At 37.9% G+C, this 13,640-nt stretch overlaps 1 protein-coding gene across 1 annotated transcript; it reads right to left on the bottom strand.

Moving 5' to 3' along the window:
• Positions 1-8,047: 8,047 nt before the first annotated feature.
• Positions 8,048-12,224, bottom strand: LOC140229039 (uncharacterized). Its single transcript, XM_072309300.1, has 2 exons — positions 11,904-12,224; positions 8,048-10,529 (listed from the first exon to the last, which is right to left on the bottom strand). The coding sequence occupies exons 1-2, from the start codon at positions 12,085-12,087 to the stop codon at positions 9,952-9,954; spliced, it is 762 nt and encodes a 253-aa protein (XP_072165401.1). The 5' UTR covers positions 12,088-12,224; the 3' UTR covers positions 8,048-9,951.
• Positions 12,225-13,640: the final 1,416 nt, after the last annotated feature.

The raw sequence follows: 13,640 nt of genomic DNA, 5'->3' as shown, positions 1-13,640 counted from the left end.
CAAATCACATTCTTTTAATCCAACTGCAAAACTAGTTTCAAATCTAGTTGAGCATCTTGTGTTCTGCCTTTCAAAATACTTGTTAATCACTGCCCTTTGCAGATGTTAGTCAGTTTTACTAGTAACGACAACGAGCTGGGAGTGGACCATATAACAATCAATAAGGGTATCCAGGGCGAGTTGCAATCACTTTTGAACAATTAAGTACAAGTACTAAATTAAGTACAAGTATTAAAAGTAATTTTCAGCTGTAATTTGTTGGTATTTAAAAACTTTATTTAGAGGACAGGATTAAATGCATGGTCAACCTGAAGGATATCCATTGAAGGAATTGCAAGAAGTTGGTAACAAAGTGGGTGTACCTGCTGATAAACATGCTGGCTTCATTTGCAATGACAGGATAGAATATCAGCTAAGGCTAGTAAACAACCACCTTCAAATGTGCATTTAAGGGCAAACATGACCGTGTGCATGCTATTGCCTCAGAGAAGCATATAATTGTAGTATGAGATGAAAGTCAAGATTCAGAATGATTTTCTTGCAGCTAGAAGAAAAGAAAAGGGGCATAGGAACTTCAAAACCAAACAAACAAACAAACAAACATATGGAAACAAAGTCAATGACTTCAGGGCTGGAGATTTTTTTTTGTTTTTTGTGGGTCTTTTTTATTTGGGTTTTTTTTGGGGGGGGGGTATTTTTTTTTTCAGCCTTAAAAGGCTGCAATATGAGCATCTCAAATAATGAAATTTCATTTACTTCAAGGGCATACTACTATGTTCTAAGCGTTCATTGTAAAGATATCTATCTCAAATTTACAGACATTTTTACTGTCAGGGATTATACCTCAAAGAAGGATTTAAAAATTTGAATTGCATGAATTTTATTTTTCATCACATGATGCACAATAAAATAGGCAGCATTGGAAAAAAAATTGAAGCAATTTAGTATCTTATAGCACAGTCTATGAATTTCTGTGAAACAATATTATGTACATGTAGATATTTTACCTCCAAGTGAAATCACATCTTAAGCTAAAAAAAGTTCATATTGTACTGTTAGTGCATCAGATACCAGCCAGTATATTTTTCCCCATGGAAAATAGACTGTTTTCTTGTATTTTGAATTCACTTTTAGCTAAAATGTTGCAATCAACATCTGATAAAAGTGCACATACATGTAGCATATATTCTGTGTCTCACGCAGAACTTTTGTACAGGTAGTTTGCATACATGTGTTCAATTATCTAAACTGTGTGAAACAGCAGCATAAATACTGCACATTCTTATATTCTTCTTTCTGACATTTCATCTGTCATGTAACACAGCTTGCCTCCCCATCCCCCCCCCCCCCCCACCCCATTGTTGAATCATTCTATTACACTGCTTTATGCCCAGGGGCATAATCATGCACCCCTGCAGCGATACACATAAAATTCTATTCAAGTGGGCCCTTTGTGCTATTATTAAAGCCCTTAATCACAGATTAAAGACATCTCTATCAAAGCAAGGGTGCAGGCATTGAACATCCCATTAATCTCCCTGGTCGTACTCCTCTTCCCACACTGACGAACAACGGCCTGTCATAGAATTCTCATCAAAATGAGATTTAATTGACAATTCTTACAATCTATCAAGCAATTTGAGCCTTGAGCACTGGAATTCATGAAAGACCATCCTGGATATAGCACAGCTGTATGCTTTATCGATACAAAATCATCTAGTCATAACCCTTGTGGTGAAAAGTATGAGTGCATTTCTTGTTACATGCCAAGATGATTTTTTAAACCCCTTGAAGACTAGTCCCACGTGCACTTGGGCATATATCTATGGGAAATGAGTGTTGCAGCAAAATCAGCCCGTCCTCTGGGTTAAAGAAGCAGACTTGCTGCCTGTAATAATTATAGTGCAAAATAATGGGAGCTATAGGTGGTTAGATGACACAAAGTTATAGGCCATATTTTCACTTTCTGCAAGACAATTTTACCATACATTGTACTCTGGAAGAGGAGAAAGACATAGAATTAGATAGAAACATGTTTCCAAGGATATCAATGTTTCATCCTGGAATTGTTTTTAATTGTGCTGCTTCAAAAACCAAGAACAGCCTCTTGGATGCTGGTGATTTCGGAGGCACTTCAAACTACATTCGATCCCTTTGCAGATTTGCAGTTAAGAAAACTCAACGCATCACCTGGATATGGCTTCCACCCAGCTAACTCAGCAAAATATCTCAGTATCCTCTCCCACACAAAGACTGCCGGTGTTAAAGCTAACAATAGCGTGTAACTCAAGTGCTAGACAGCCAAAGACCTAAACAATAGACTGCTTGTCACCCTTTGTATAGCTGGTCTTACCAACTCTCTGAAGCGGAGAAAGTCCAGTCAGAAATCTTTGTGCATGATGCAAGCTACCACACTACAAAAATGTAAGTGGACAGGTAAATCCAATTGAGCAGCTATCTTCGCCAAGAACTGAAGGATCAGAAATATTTCTTAAGGTATGTCAAATACAAACAGCACCAAAGTACATTATTTAATTATTCAAGAACCTTCTCCCAAGGAGGCGAGTGATACTGCCTCACTTCTCCCTACTTCATCAATAAAGTCGCATCCCACACAAGAACCAAGAAGATGATTTTATCAAAAACAAAAAAACCCAGGTTTATAGTCTCTGCATACATAGCAGAATTCAACTTCATACTTTTTAGAGAATAACCAACAACTAAAAAGACCAATAAATATCACTATTGCAATGATGAGTATTAAAGTAGGCCCTGAATCCCACAATTCTATCATGAAGAAATGAAAATGGCCAAGATCCCACATTTAAAGTCATTCAAAAAATTTCCATACACCAAGAAGTGCCAGCCTAAACTGAAGTCTTATCCCATCATAGAAGGTACTGTATTATATGATTATACATGATTTAGTTAATGAGCTAGCTCAGTTTCAAGGGAAAACAGGCGCACATGAACAGCTTTCAAGGTGATTCGTAAAGAAAGCAGAAGCTGTCATGGGCAAAACCTTTTGTTTCACACATTACAATTCATGCCTAGCTATTTTATGATAAGTCTGGATAATGGTATCACCCTCATATATCATCAGGAGACACAACTTTTCACTATAAGGTATCACTGCAGTACTAAAACTATAGCCATCAACACCACCAAAACTGGAGGCAGTCATATCACCTATAGACACGCACACAGTTCATTTTGCTGAATCTGAAAGTGACTGGAACCTTTAACGCACACTATACAGCCTCCTGCCTGCATTTTGCCTGTGTGTAGCAGTGAAGCAAGACACCGTTCAAACCTCCCGCTGTCCTAAGGTTTCTTCTCGTCTCCCCTCCACTTAGGGTCGACAGATTATTGCCTCCTTCATCTTCTCACTCCCTTATCTTGTTATTTCTCCCCTTCCCCTTTTGTTGTTCTTCTTACCCTTCCACACTGAGTCTTATAGTAAAAGTTCTCAAAACACTTCTCTTGCTCCGGACTGATTTAATTCTGCACCTGACCATTCAAAGTACAAATTTGTAACTCAAGTTAAGTACACTTGGGCCTATATCAGTATTTGCATCAGTAAAATGATCTTTATTGCAAGCTACATAATCAATATAATTTGCAATTTTAAGTGTTACATTTTATTTGAGATTTTTACAAACAGAGCACAATATCAGTGTATATTGTGATATATTTTTGTGATTCGATTTAATTAGATGGTCAACATGCAATCTCTGCAAAAATGTAGGCCCACAGAGTTTGTGAGAAGAGCTTTGCCTTGTTTTCTTTTCAAAAAACAAAGTTATCAGCTTTAGAGTAACATAGACGTAGAAATCAGTAATTGAAAATTAAATTCAGTAATATGACAAACAGCAACAAAGATATTTCTCAAGTCTGAGAAATTTGAGCAATATACAACACACACTGGAAAAGCCTCGATCAAAATCCCACCTACCGTACATGGAAGTTTACATTCTCTGCATGATACCACAAAGCAAGCCTCTGTTTAAATCACACTTAAAGGGATCGTTTAGTTTTGGTTGAGACCTAATTTCAGGTTTCTAACATTTTTTGGTGAGATAATGAGAAACCTTTTATGAAATATGAAAGAGCATGTTATTCCATGAGGAATTCAACGTTTATTTGATGAAAATTGATTTTGAACGGCTGAGATATCCCAAAACAGAGCGATTCTAATAAGTGTGGGACCCACACTTTATTACAATCGCTTTGTTTTACTTTGATTTTGGAAGTTTCAGTCATTCCAAACCCGATTTTCATCAAATAAACTTTGAATTCCTCTTAAAATGGTATGCTCTGTACTATTTCATAAGTGTTTTCTTGGTATCTCGCAAAAAGTTAAAAGCCCAATTCTCATCTCCACCAATACTGTCTGTAACATCCCTTTAACATTTGCTGCTTAGGTGCCTATACCTCTAGCTTTGATGTCACAGCTAGGAATGAAAAGCAAACAAGCTGCTTATTCTATAGTTACCAGCAGTAGGCCGATACTCCTTTGAACACTAAATTATTTGGACATTTTTTTTCTTGTACGTGGCCATAGAACATCATGTTATTTGAGAAACTGATTCTTATTATATGTAGTAATAGCTTGTATTCATTTGTTTACATTAAATTTGACAATAAAAATCCAGCCGGGCTATGGATCTGTTACTTTTGATTAATCATGTATTCCATTTGTTTTTCTTTTCTTTAATTAATTCTCTCCTATATATCATTATATCAATCAATCAACAGTTCAGGGCTTTTTAACAAAGAAACTAGTAAAATGGTTGATAGACATAAAATGGCATTTGATGAATATAAATTTACCTAGAGCTTTCATTCAAATTCAGAGCAGAACTTTGCAAGATACCAAACTACTCATAAATAAATGCCAAAGTCTGTGTCATATATCTACCGGTTCCTACGCCACCACAGCAACAAACACGTGTGAAACCAGGGAAGTGATCTCTGAACAGGTGAAACCAAACAAACATGAGGTGTGCATGGTGACCAGCAAGCAGAATTTCCCACCCCAGTGGTAGGCAGGCCGACCAGATGTATACGATGGCCTGAAAGTTTCCCCGGGACGCCCGCCGCTCTTTCGGGCTTTGTGACCTACATGCGCCGCGCCGGCGGTCATGCGGAGGATGTTCAACAATTGAACAAAACTACTACTATTGCATGGCTCGCATTATTTTGTGCCAAGAAATCACAGCACACATTATATGAAGATAGATCGACAACTTACCTGACAACGCCATATAAACAGGTCATCTTCCAGTCTTTCGCTGTTTGTCGTCATCAGAGTCATTACTCCGTAGGACACAGCATCGCTAAAGGTACTGCTCCTAGATTCTGTATTACTGTCATGAACTCTTGAGCGGCATTCAAACTCTGCATTCCTTAGGCTTGGGTATCCTTTTTTCACGTCTAACACCATGAAGGCACCCTCGCATGAGTATGGAGGCACAAGGCGTCACGGGTCACTGAACAGGTGCCGAGCATTAGACGGAAAAAAAGACAAAAACAAAACAAAAACAAAAAACTTTCTAGGCGTACGCACGCGCACTGTCAAAGCAGGAGGTGGAAGCACTTTCTTCCACCTCCCTGGTCAAAGTTACCCATGCTAAGCTCAGTTGAACCCATAAAATGTAGAAACGCCTACCCTACTCCCACCCACCCATCACTGATCTAAAATCCACACACAAATACAATGGACACACCGACGTAAAAACAGAAAATGCAAGCTAGAGGTAAAAGAGAGAAACAAAGAGAAGCAAAACACTGCGAGTGTGATTAGCGCATCAGTCTGGAATATAGCCATCGGAACTGGCATGGTATTTTGAAAATGATTATTATGTTACATGTCTGTATAAAATGCAAAATGTAAATATTTCACGGCCGGACTGGCATGTTTTAGTTTGTTGATGCGTTTTCGGAGAGTTGGATCAGGGGATCGGAGGGGGAGGGGGAGGGGGTGAGTAAGGGGTCCTCAGTGTCTCTGTGATGCCCTTCGCGCTATGCCATACAGCCTATAGATGGCGCTCTGATAGTAATTGATAAAGAGTTATTTTAGTGGAGGTCATATTTCTCATTTGACTTTTAAACATCATAAATGTGTTTCTGATGATATTTGCCCCTACATCATATGGCAAATTACACATTCAAGGGTTATAAAGCTTCTCAAAAGGGACACTTTTGAAACTCATGCCCTTTGAGGGTTTTTTTTTTAATAAAAATGTAGTGTTGATCAGTTCTTCATATGATGAATGCCTAAATGCAGGCAGTAATCTTTTATTATGGGGGTGTCATCATCACATTATTGCCTACAAAATACTTGAAAAGACTTTGTTTTGTCAAACAGACTAACTTTATGAATTTTGACCTGTTTCAGTGGTAGCTAAACAAAGAAATACATTAAAATAACACAGTCATTCAAAGTTGTGTGATACTGATGACTGCTATGTACAAAGATCTGGTACCACAACAACATAATAAGAAAACAAATTTTAGCCAAACAGAGTTGGGGGGGGGGGGGTAGAGGAGAGTGGTGGGGGGTAGGAAGGAGAAGGGGGAGGGAGGAAGAGATCTGACACAATAGATCAACATAAACCAGCAGAGTTTGTGTGGGATGAATACTTCCCATAGACTTGTGTGCATTGCATGCATCCTCTATAGGGCTCATCACACCCATGAATATTTCCCCATAGGGATGTGTGTTAAAAATCAAATTTCAAAAAATTCTGTAAAATAGCTGGGAGAAATGAGGTGTTTCAGCTTCACTAACCTGGATAAACTAGATATACCCTTTCATCCATCAAATTTTCAGGATGGATTCTTCAGTCCAAATTCTGTCCAGGGGTCCGCAAAGCCAGACTACGAGTTCTTGTCACTCAAAAAATCACCCATTTTCCGTACACGTACCCAATGAAATATAGTCCCCTCAAATTCCACCAGAAAAGCTTTCGTCTTCCAACCAAAATGCAATTTGTAGAGGAATTCATACTCAATATCTACAGCTATTCAGTTTTTTGCCAAACTACGTCATTGATTTTTAATTATTTTTTTTTCTTCATTTATTTTGGTATCTTTGGTACGAATTTGTGAAGGGGTCTGGGACATTCCATTGTATTTACGGGTGTGAGCCCTATAGGTACTCCGGATCGAGATAATGGAGATGAGTACAGTACATTTTATACATGTGTTATAAGTAATATGTATGCAGGTACTCTAGATCTTGACAATGCCGAATAAAATACAGTGATGAATGTATACGGCACTTGATCCAGATAAATAACAATGTATTGTATGTACATGTATGTACTTCTTGTATTGTAAATGTATGGCAAGAGGAAAGAAATAAATTATCATTAAAAGATAATAGATGATAGGGGTACAAAGATGATAGGGGGTACAATTAAATTTGTATCCCTATCGTCTTAGAGCTCACCGAGATCGTCTACCTCTTCACAAAAACACACAAAAAAAAATTAAATATGTCATTAGAGATTATACGTGTCTGCGTGCATTCTGTTAGCGTTTGCATGGTTCGTACTTTTAAAATGCCACAGAATATATTGAGTTATATCGTGCTGGTGTGTTGAGAGGACTACCAGTTCTTCTTCCCACCCTCGTGAGTAGAAAAACCTTATTTCCGATTCATTCTTTCCTCCAGTCAAATTGGTACTGAATCTTTCCACATATCTTTCCTAATCTTCCCCAGTCAATAGAATCAGGTCGCAGTTGTTTTTTTTTTTCAATCTGTCTCACCCTCCCCGCCCAGTAGACGCATCGTCAAAATACATGTGACTATTCTTAGAAACACACACACGCACACACACACACACACACATTTACTCAGGTGCTCACATACACATCTCACAAACAAATCATACGCAGATCACATCAAAGTGATGATTAACGGGGCGACAGTGACAAAAAAAAGTACATCAAAGGTAAGGCAACTATATAGAGCGTATATACGTTAGCTGGAAATATCTCAATAAAAATCAATCCCTTCTGCGTGTAAAACATATTCTGCAACTGAAAGATAAGGCATATCACCATAAGTCGCTTTAACAAATAATGCTTATTGATCATTGTCCATATAAGACGTTACGATTTCATTGAATATCATATTATATAAGAACTCGCAATATTCTGGGTTCGTCTGTAAATTATCTCAACATAAGATTCAAAACAAAACGAATCGAAAATCAGTTCAAAATCAGCTAGAAGATCTGAGACTTGTACGATGGGTTTACCGCATTGCAAAAATTCTGCATATCAATTGCAATTAGGCACTGTCACTGTTAATACATCCAAATTCATTGTAATGATAAATACTGACTCAAATGGATACAAGAATCGCAATGATTAACTTTATTTCATGGGTACCAAACAGATTTTTATAAGGGACATCTCCTGAGTCGTTTATCCAAAGAATGATTGTGCCTCATAAAAAAAAAAAACAACTACGAAAATAACGAAATACATCCAAGATCTCATTAACATGCACATTAAGCTGAAACAGTTCTAATCCTTCCAGTATTAGATTTAGGACAAAATCTGAGACCTCATTTGAAAAACAGCAGACTCGGATTGACTCGAATTTTGTAGAAAAGAAGCAAAGCTAAATTTTGACGAATTCTGTCGTGATGCTTTGAAATTTTAATCACAATCATACGATAGTTCAAAGTAAGTACATAAGAATACACTAGCCCAATTGTTATCAGCAGAGTCTGGACACAGAGAGCATGTATAACTCTCTTGCATTGATATACTCCCATATTATGAAATCAATGAATTACACCACTTCGACCATCCTTAATCCTTTCTGTTCCAACAACTCAAATGTGCACACACTTAACGCACATCACTAGTGGACAGGAGATTAACGTGGCATACAGAGGGTTATACCTATGGAACCGAGAAGATTTGCATATTCCCCAAACATCCAGAAAATAGGCCGATGGTCGCATCCTATAATTTGTTAGGTTCGGTTATGTGTAGAATCAAGCACATCTCACATTTATACATACAACTGTCAAAACAGGGACCTCCAATCTAGTAATAGTAAAGTATATAGTCATGATAGTGCATGCATCATAATGAACGTTTGAATTAAATAAATCCATTTTGTGACCTTACATCCACTTTTGTGCAAAATTTACATTACGGAGTAGTCGATCAAAGGGGTCAAAATGTGGATTTTTTGTTCTCTTAATATAGTGAGTAAGGAATGATTTATCTCTATAGATCTATCCCTTTTTAGAAGAACTACACATCTACGTCGGAAATTATAAGAAAATGAAAGCACAAAGTCAATGGACAATGCATTCATTAATCATGATCACCCAAGACCTGGCTGCCATTGTTTGTCTTTGTGGGAGATATTTTCATGACAATCCTTGACCATTTTAAAATGACTTCTTAGATTAAGGGGATGAAATTATATATATATGTATATATATATATAAGAGAGAGATAAGAAATATAAAAGAAACAAAAAGAACTTTTCAACATATCACTTTAATCGATGTTATTTCGAGTCATTGTTGATTGTCCCTTCTCCCCTTTATCGTTTCTTGTTCTTGGTTGCTTTTGACATAAGACCTTCTCCCTCCAGAGGTTTCAAACAATGTCACAAAATGAAAGCAGTAAAATATGGATATCACTTGGTTTCTCCTTTCTAGCAATCAATAGCACTTTCGCAACTTTATTGGAAGTTAATCTATGTTGCCATGTACTCAGTGCGTCGAGCTTCCACAACGCAGTTCAGAAAAAGCCCCGCCCATGGTCAGTAACATCTTCTTTCTTTCTTTTTTAACGTCTCCTCCTGCATGTCACCACTGCCAGTTTCATCGAATGCATAAACAATTTTTGTCTCATAATACTGTAGTTATCGTTTCAATTAGTGACGTTGTAATACGTCATTTTTTTCAACTACACAGGTTTCCCTTGCGTTACAATGTGAGCCTCTGCAGGTAGCTGGGACGTCATGCCGGCGGTGTGATAGAACACGGTCGGAGCAGCGGCGGTGGCAGTCGTAGCAGCACGAGAGACGGGGGCAGTCGAACGGGCAGGCCCGCAACATCCGCAGCAAGCCAGACCATGGCAACAGTAGGACGCGGCCACGACCGCCACCACGAATTCGACGAAGGACAGGAAGGCGTCGAGGCCGTGAAAGACGCTGCCCAAGTTCTCGCGTCGCCAAAAGCAGTAGTATAAGGAGCAATCGTACGTAAAGGAATAGAAGACAGCCGCGCAGCTTTCCACGCCCATCACCACGAAGCAGTAGAAGGCGCTAAAGATGGCCATGACGAGATACGCTATGATCACGCATCGCTGTCGGTGCCTGGATACGACGCCGAGTATCCCCGTGGGAATGTAAAAGAAGACGGCCGCTGCTACGGGAGTCCCGGTGCCAGGATAGACGTGGTAAGGGATGACGAAATACGGGATGACGGCGAAGATGATGGTGAAGATACCGATGATAATCTGAAGAGTGCCCGTCACGTGACCTTTTTATATTTAAAAAATGAAAATAATGACTTTCATCGACTCTTTTTGATTATCATTATCGTACTGCTTATGATGATGATGATGATGATAATAATAATCATAATAATGATGATGATGATGATGATGATAATAATAATAATAATAATAATAATAATGATAATAATAATAATAACAATAATAACAATAATGATGATGATGATGATAATAATAATAATAATTATTACTATTATTATTATTGTCATCATCATCTTGTCACAACAACTGAGAACGTTGGAAGGATGAAATTATAACCTGAAGTTTCCAATGCACAACACGAAAACTTCCACAGTTCAAATTCAAATTCAAATGATTTTATTTCCATGTAAAGTAATACAAGGTAATACATAGTAATTCGTCTTGAAACCCCAGCAGCCTCTGGTTTTGACAACTTTCATAGAGAAGTCGTTTGCTCAAATCGAGCGAGTTTATAATACGAAAAGCCAAACATGATGTCTTTCACATGGTCATAATTTCAATCATTTCTAAATCAACACTCTCTTCCCGATAGCGATTTAAAGAAGAAGACAGAAACTGATTTGGTAGAGGTTAAAATCGGCCAGCAATTACATATCACGCAGGAGATTATTGTAGAAAGATATTATTCAAAACCGACAGATTAGTCTAACATGGCTTGCTAATGAGAGGAACAGACAAATTGGCAAAGACTTATCATTCACTTGATGTCTAACATTACATTGTACGTCTGTTTCGTCAGAGCCGTCGTATGCTAATTAGTTATGAGTGTAACTATACGCTTGATGGCATGCTCCGTTAAAAAAAAAAAAAAAAAAAAAAAAAAAAAAAAAAAAAAAAAAAAAAAAAAAAAAAAAAAACACACACACACACACACACACACACGAAGAACTAAGTTTCCTTGAGTGAATAGTGAATAAATGAATAATGATGGTTGCACAATACGTCATACCGGTGTTGCAATTAAAACATCTAGCACAAGCATAGATCTATACCTCTACTACTACTACTACTACTACTACTACTACTACTACTACTACTACTACTACTACTACTACTGCTACTGGTTCTGCTGCTACTATATACTTCTGATAATAATAATGATAATGATAATAATAATAATTATGACAATGACAATAATGACAATAGAATAATGTAGATGGCGACTATCTTAGAAACGATATATCATATAGGCCTACAGAGAATTCGTACATAGATTTTTATTTTAATAGATTCATGCAAGATTCTACTTTCTGTATTATCCTTCCAGGCTGCTGTAATAGCATCCAAATGTTAATCTTACAATACGTGTGTGAATGAAGCTTTTCTGAATGAGATCAGAAAGGATAACGGCATCTTACCGGCTTTAGATTGATAGTGATCCTCGATGCCAGTACAGCATGTTTCTCGTTCTTGTATAAGCGGAGGAGCCACTTGATGAGGCATTTGTGGCGTTACCATTGACACTTGCCCTGCATGGTAAACAGGAGGCGGAGCCGTAGAACTATGGTATGGTGGTGGAGCGGTCGGCTGGGATTGATCCATGATTCTTTATATACACAATTCAGAAAAAAATATTTAAAAAAACGCCCTTCTTATATGAGATGTTTTAGACATTTACCCAACTTAGATTATGCACACAAAATGCATTGCCGGAATGTAAGGACAGGCGCCTTGTGTTGTAACCAAGGATCTTTGTTGTAACTAAAGAGGAATGTGCGTGTAAAGTAAAAATGATATGCGCATAACACCAACACAATTAGCGCAGAGTGTTGGCTTCCAAAATGCAACGCGCATTGTGACGCAATACCACTGACTGACTTCCTTAATGCTGCGCTCATTGTGACGTAAGAGCACGATGTAAACAAAACAGAAATTGGCTTCGAAAAGTATTTTACCACGCGCATTTTGACGCAGTGATCACTGGCTTCCGAAATGCTAGCGCATTCATTGTGACGCTATAGAACTGGCTTCCGAATTGCTACGCGCATTGTGACGTACGAGCATGGTCGCGACACACATCAACGTCATAATCAGCACATATATTACAAGCTGATTACACAAAGCTGAAAATAGGCCTGCGCGTTTTTTTTTTTTTTTTAATGAGTTATATTCATTTGTTTTTCAGTTTGTCTTGTTACATTCACTAAATATTTCTTGTTATCTCTTCATGATTTTTTTTTTTGGACATTTTCACCCTATAGACGTATGCTATTACTCTTATTTTACATCTGCAACAAAGGTACAGAAAACTGGCTCCCATTTTTTTCTTTGCATTTAATAAATAAGTGGGCCCCGCCTGGATCCGCCACTGCTTCTTACCTTCCCAGTATAATCTGTATTTTTAGTGTGTTATATTTTCCTTGGAATAATGCCCACTTTTCTGGACTTACGATAGCGCTCTCGGGAAGAAGAGAGATCGAAAGGACTAATAACCTCAATTCCAAGATACTAATAATGTTGTATGTTGAGTCTGGCCGTGTACCACGGCTGAATCCCTGAGAAAGAGAGAGCGTGAGACGGAGAGAGGGAGGGGGTAGAGAGGGAGAGAGATATGTGCCATGCAAATTTATGCACGTACAATGTATTACACACCAAATTCGATCGAGGAGCATCTCTCTCTCAATTCCCATTCAACCAAGTACATTCACCTGTCAGCACACCAGTCGTCAGTCAAAACATACACGTGCCGCGTACACAACTTGTGGCTGTGGTAACCAGGAGACGCTCGGATTCGTTCATTTTTTGAAGGGTATTTTAGTATCATGATTTGATTTCATAATGTATAGTTCCAGCCATGATATAATATTTTTCTCTTTTTATCATGTAATATCTATGATAAATGTATCTCTATCCTTGAGATTCTTTTTTTTTTCTAATTTCCACAAGATAGTTATTTAATTTTGAGAATGTAGTCACGAAAGCTATATTACCTGTACAGAAATGGCAGAGTCGCATTTACTTGTTCTAGCGTACAGCTCTCGTAGGCCCGCTTTAGGAATATCGCACCCCTCCGTGTAATCCTATGTAAGAGGATTTTACCGTACCGTCAATATTTACTAGGACACGAAGTGAAATTACTTCCGTTCATTTTGTTT

Source organism: Diadema setosum, chromosome 5, assembly GCF_964275005.1.
Source record: "Diadema setosum chromosome 5, eeDiaSeto1, whole genome shotgun sequence".
NCBI lineage: Eukaryota > Metazoa > Echinodermata > Echinoidea > Diadematoida > Diadematidae > Diadema > Diadema setosum.
This window is presented reverse-complemented; position numbering and strand designations above follow the sequence as displayed.

Coding starts and splice junctions, on each gene's coding strand:
- LOC140229039 (XM_072309300.1), bottom strand. CDS start 12,087: ATGGATCAATCCCAGCCGACCGCTCCACCACCATACCATAGTTCTACG. Junction 10,530..11,903: donor TCACTATCAATCTAAAGCCG/GTAAGATGCCGT, acceptor AAATATAAAAAG/GTCACGTGACGGGCACTCTT.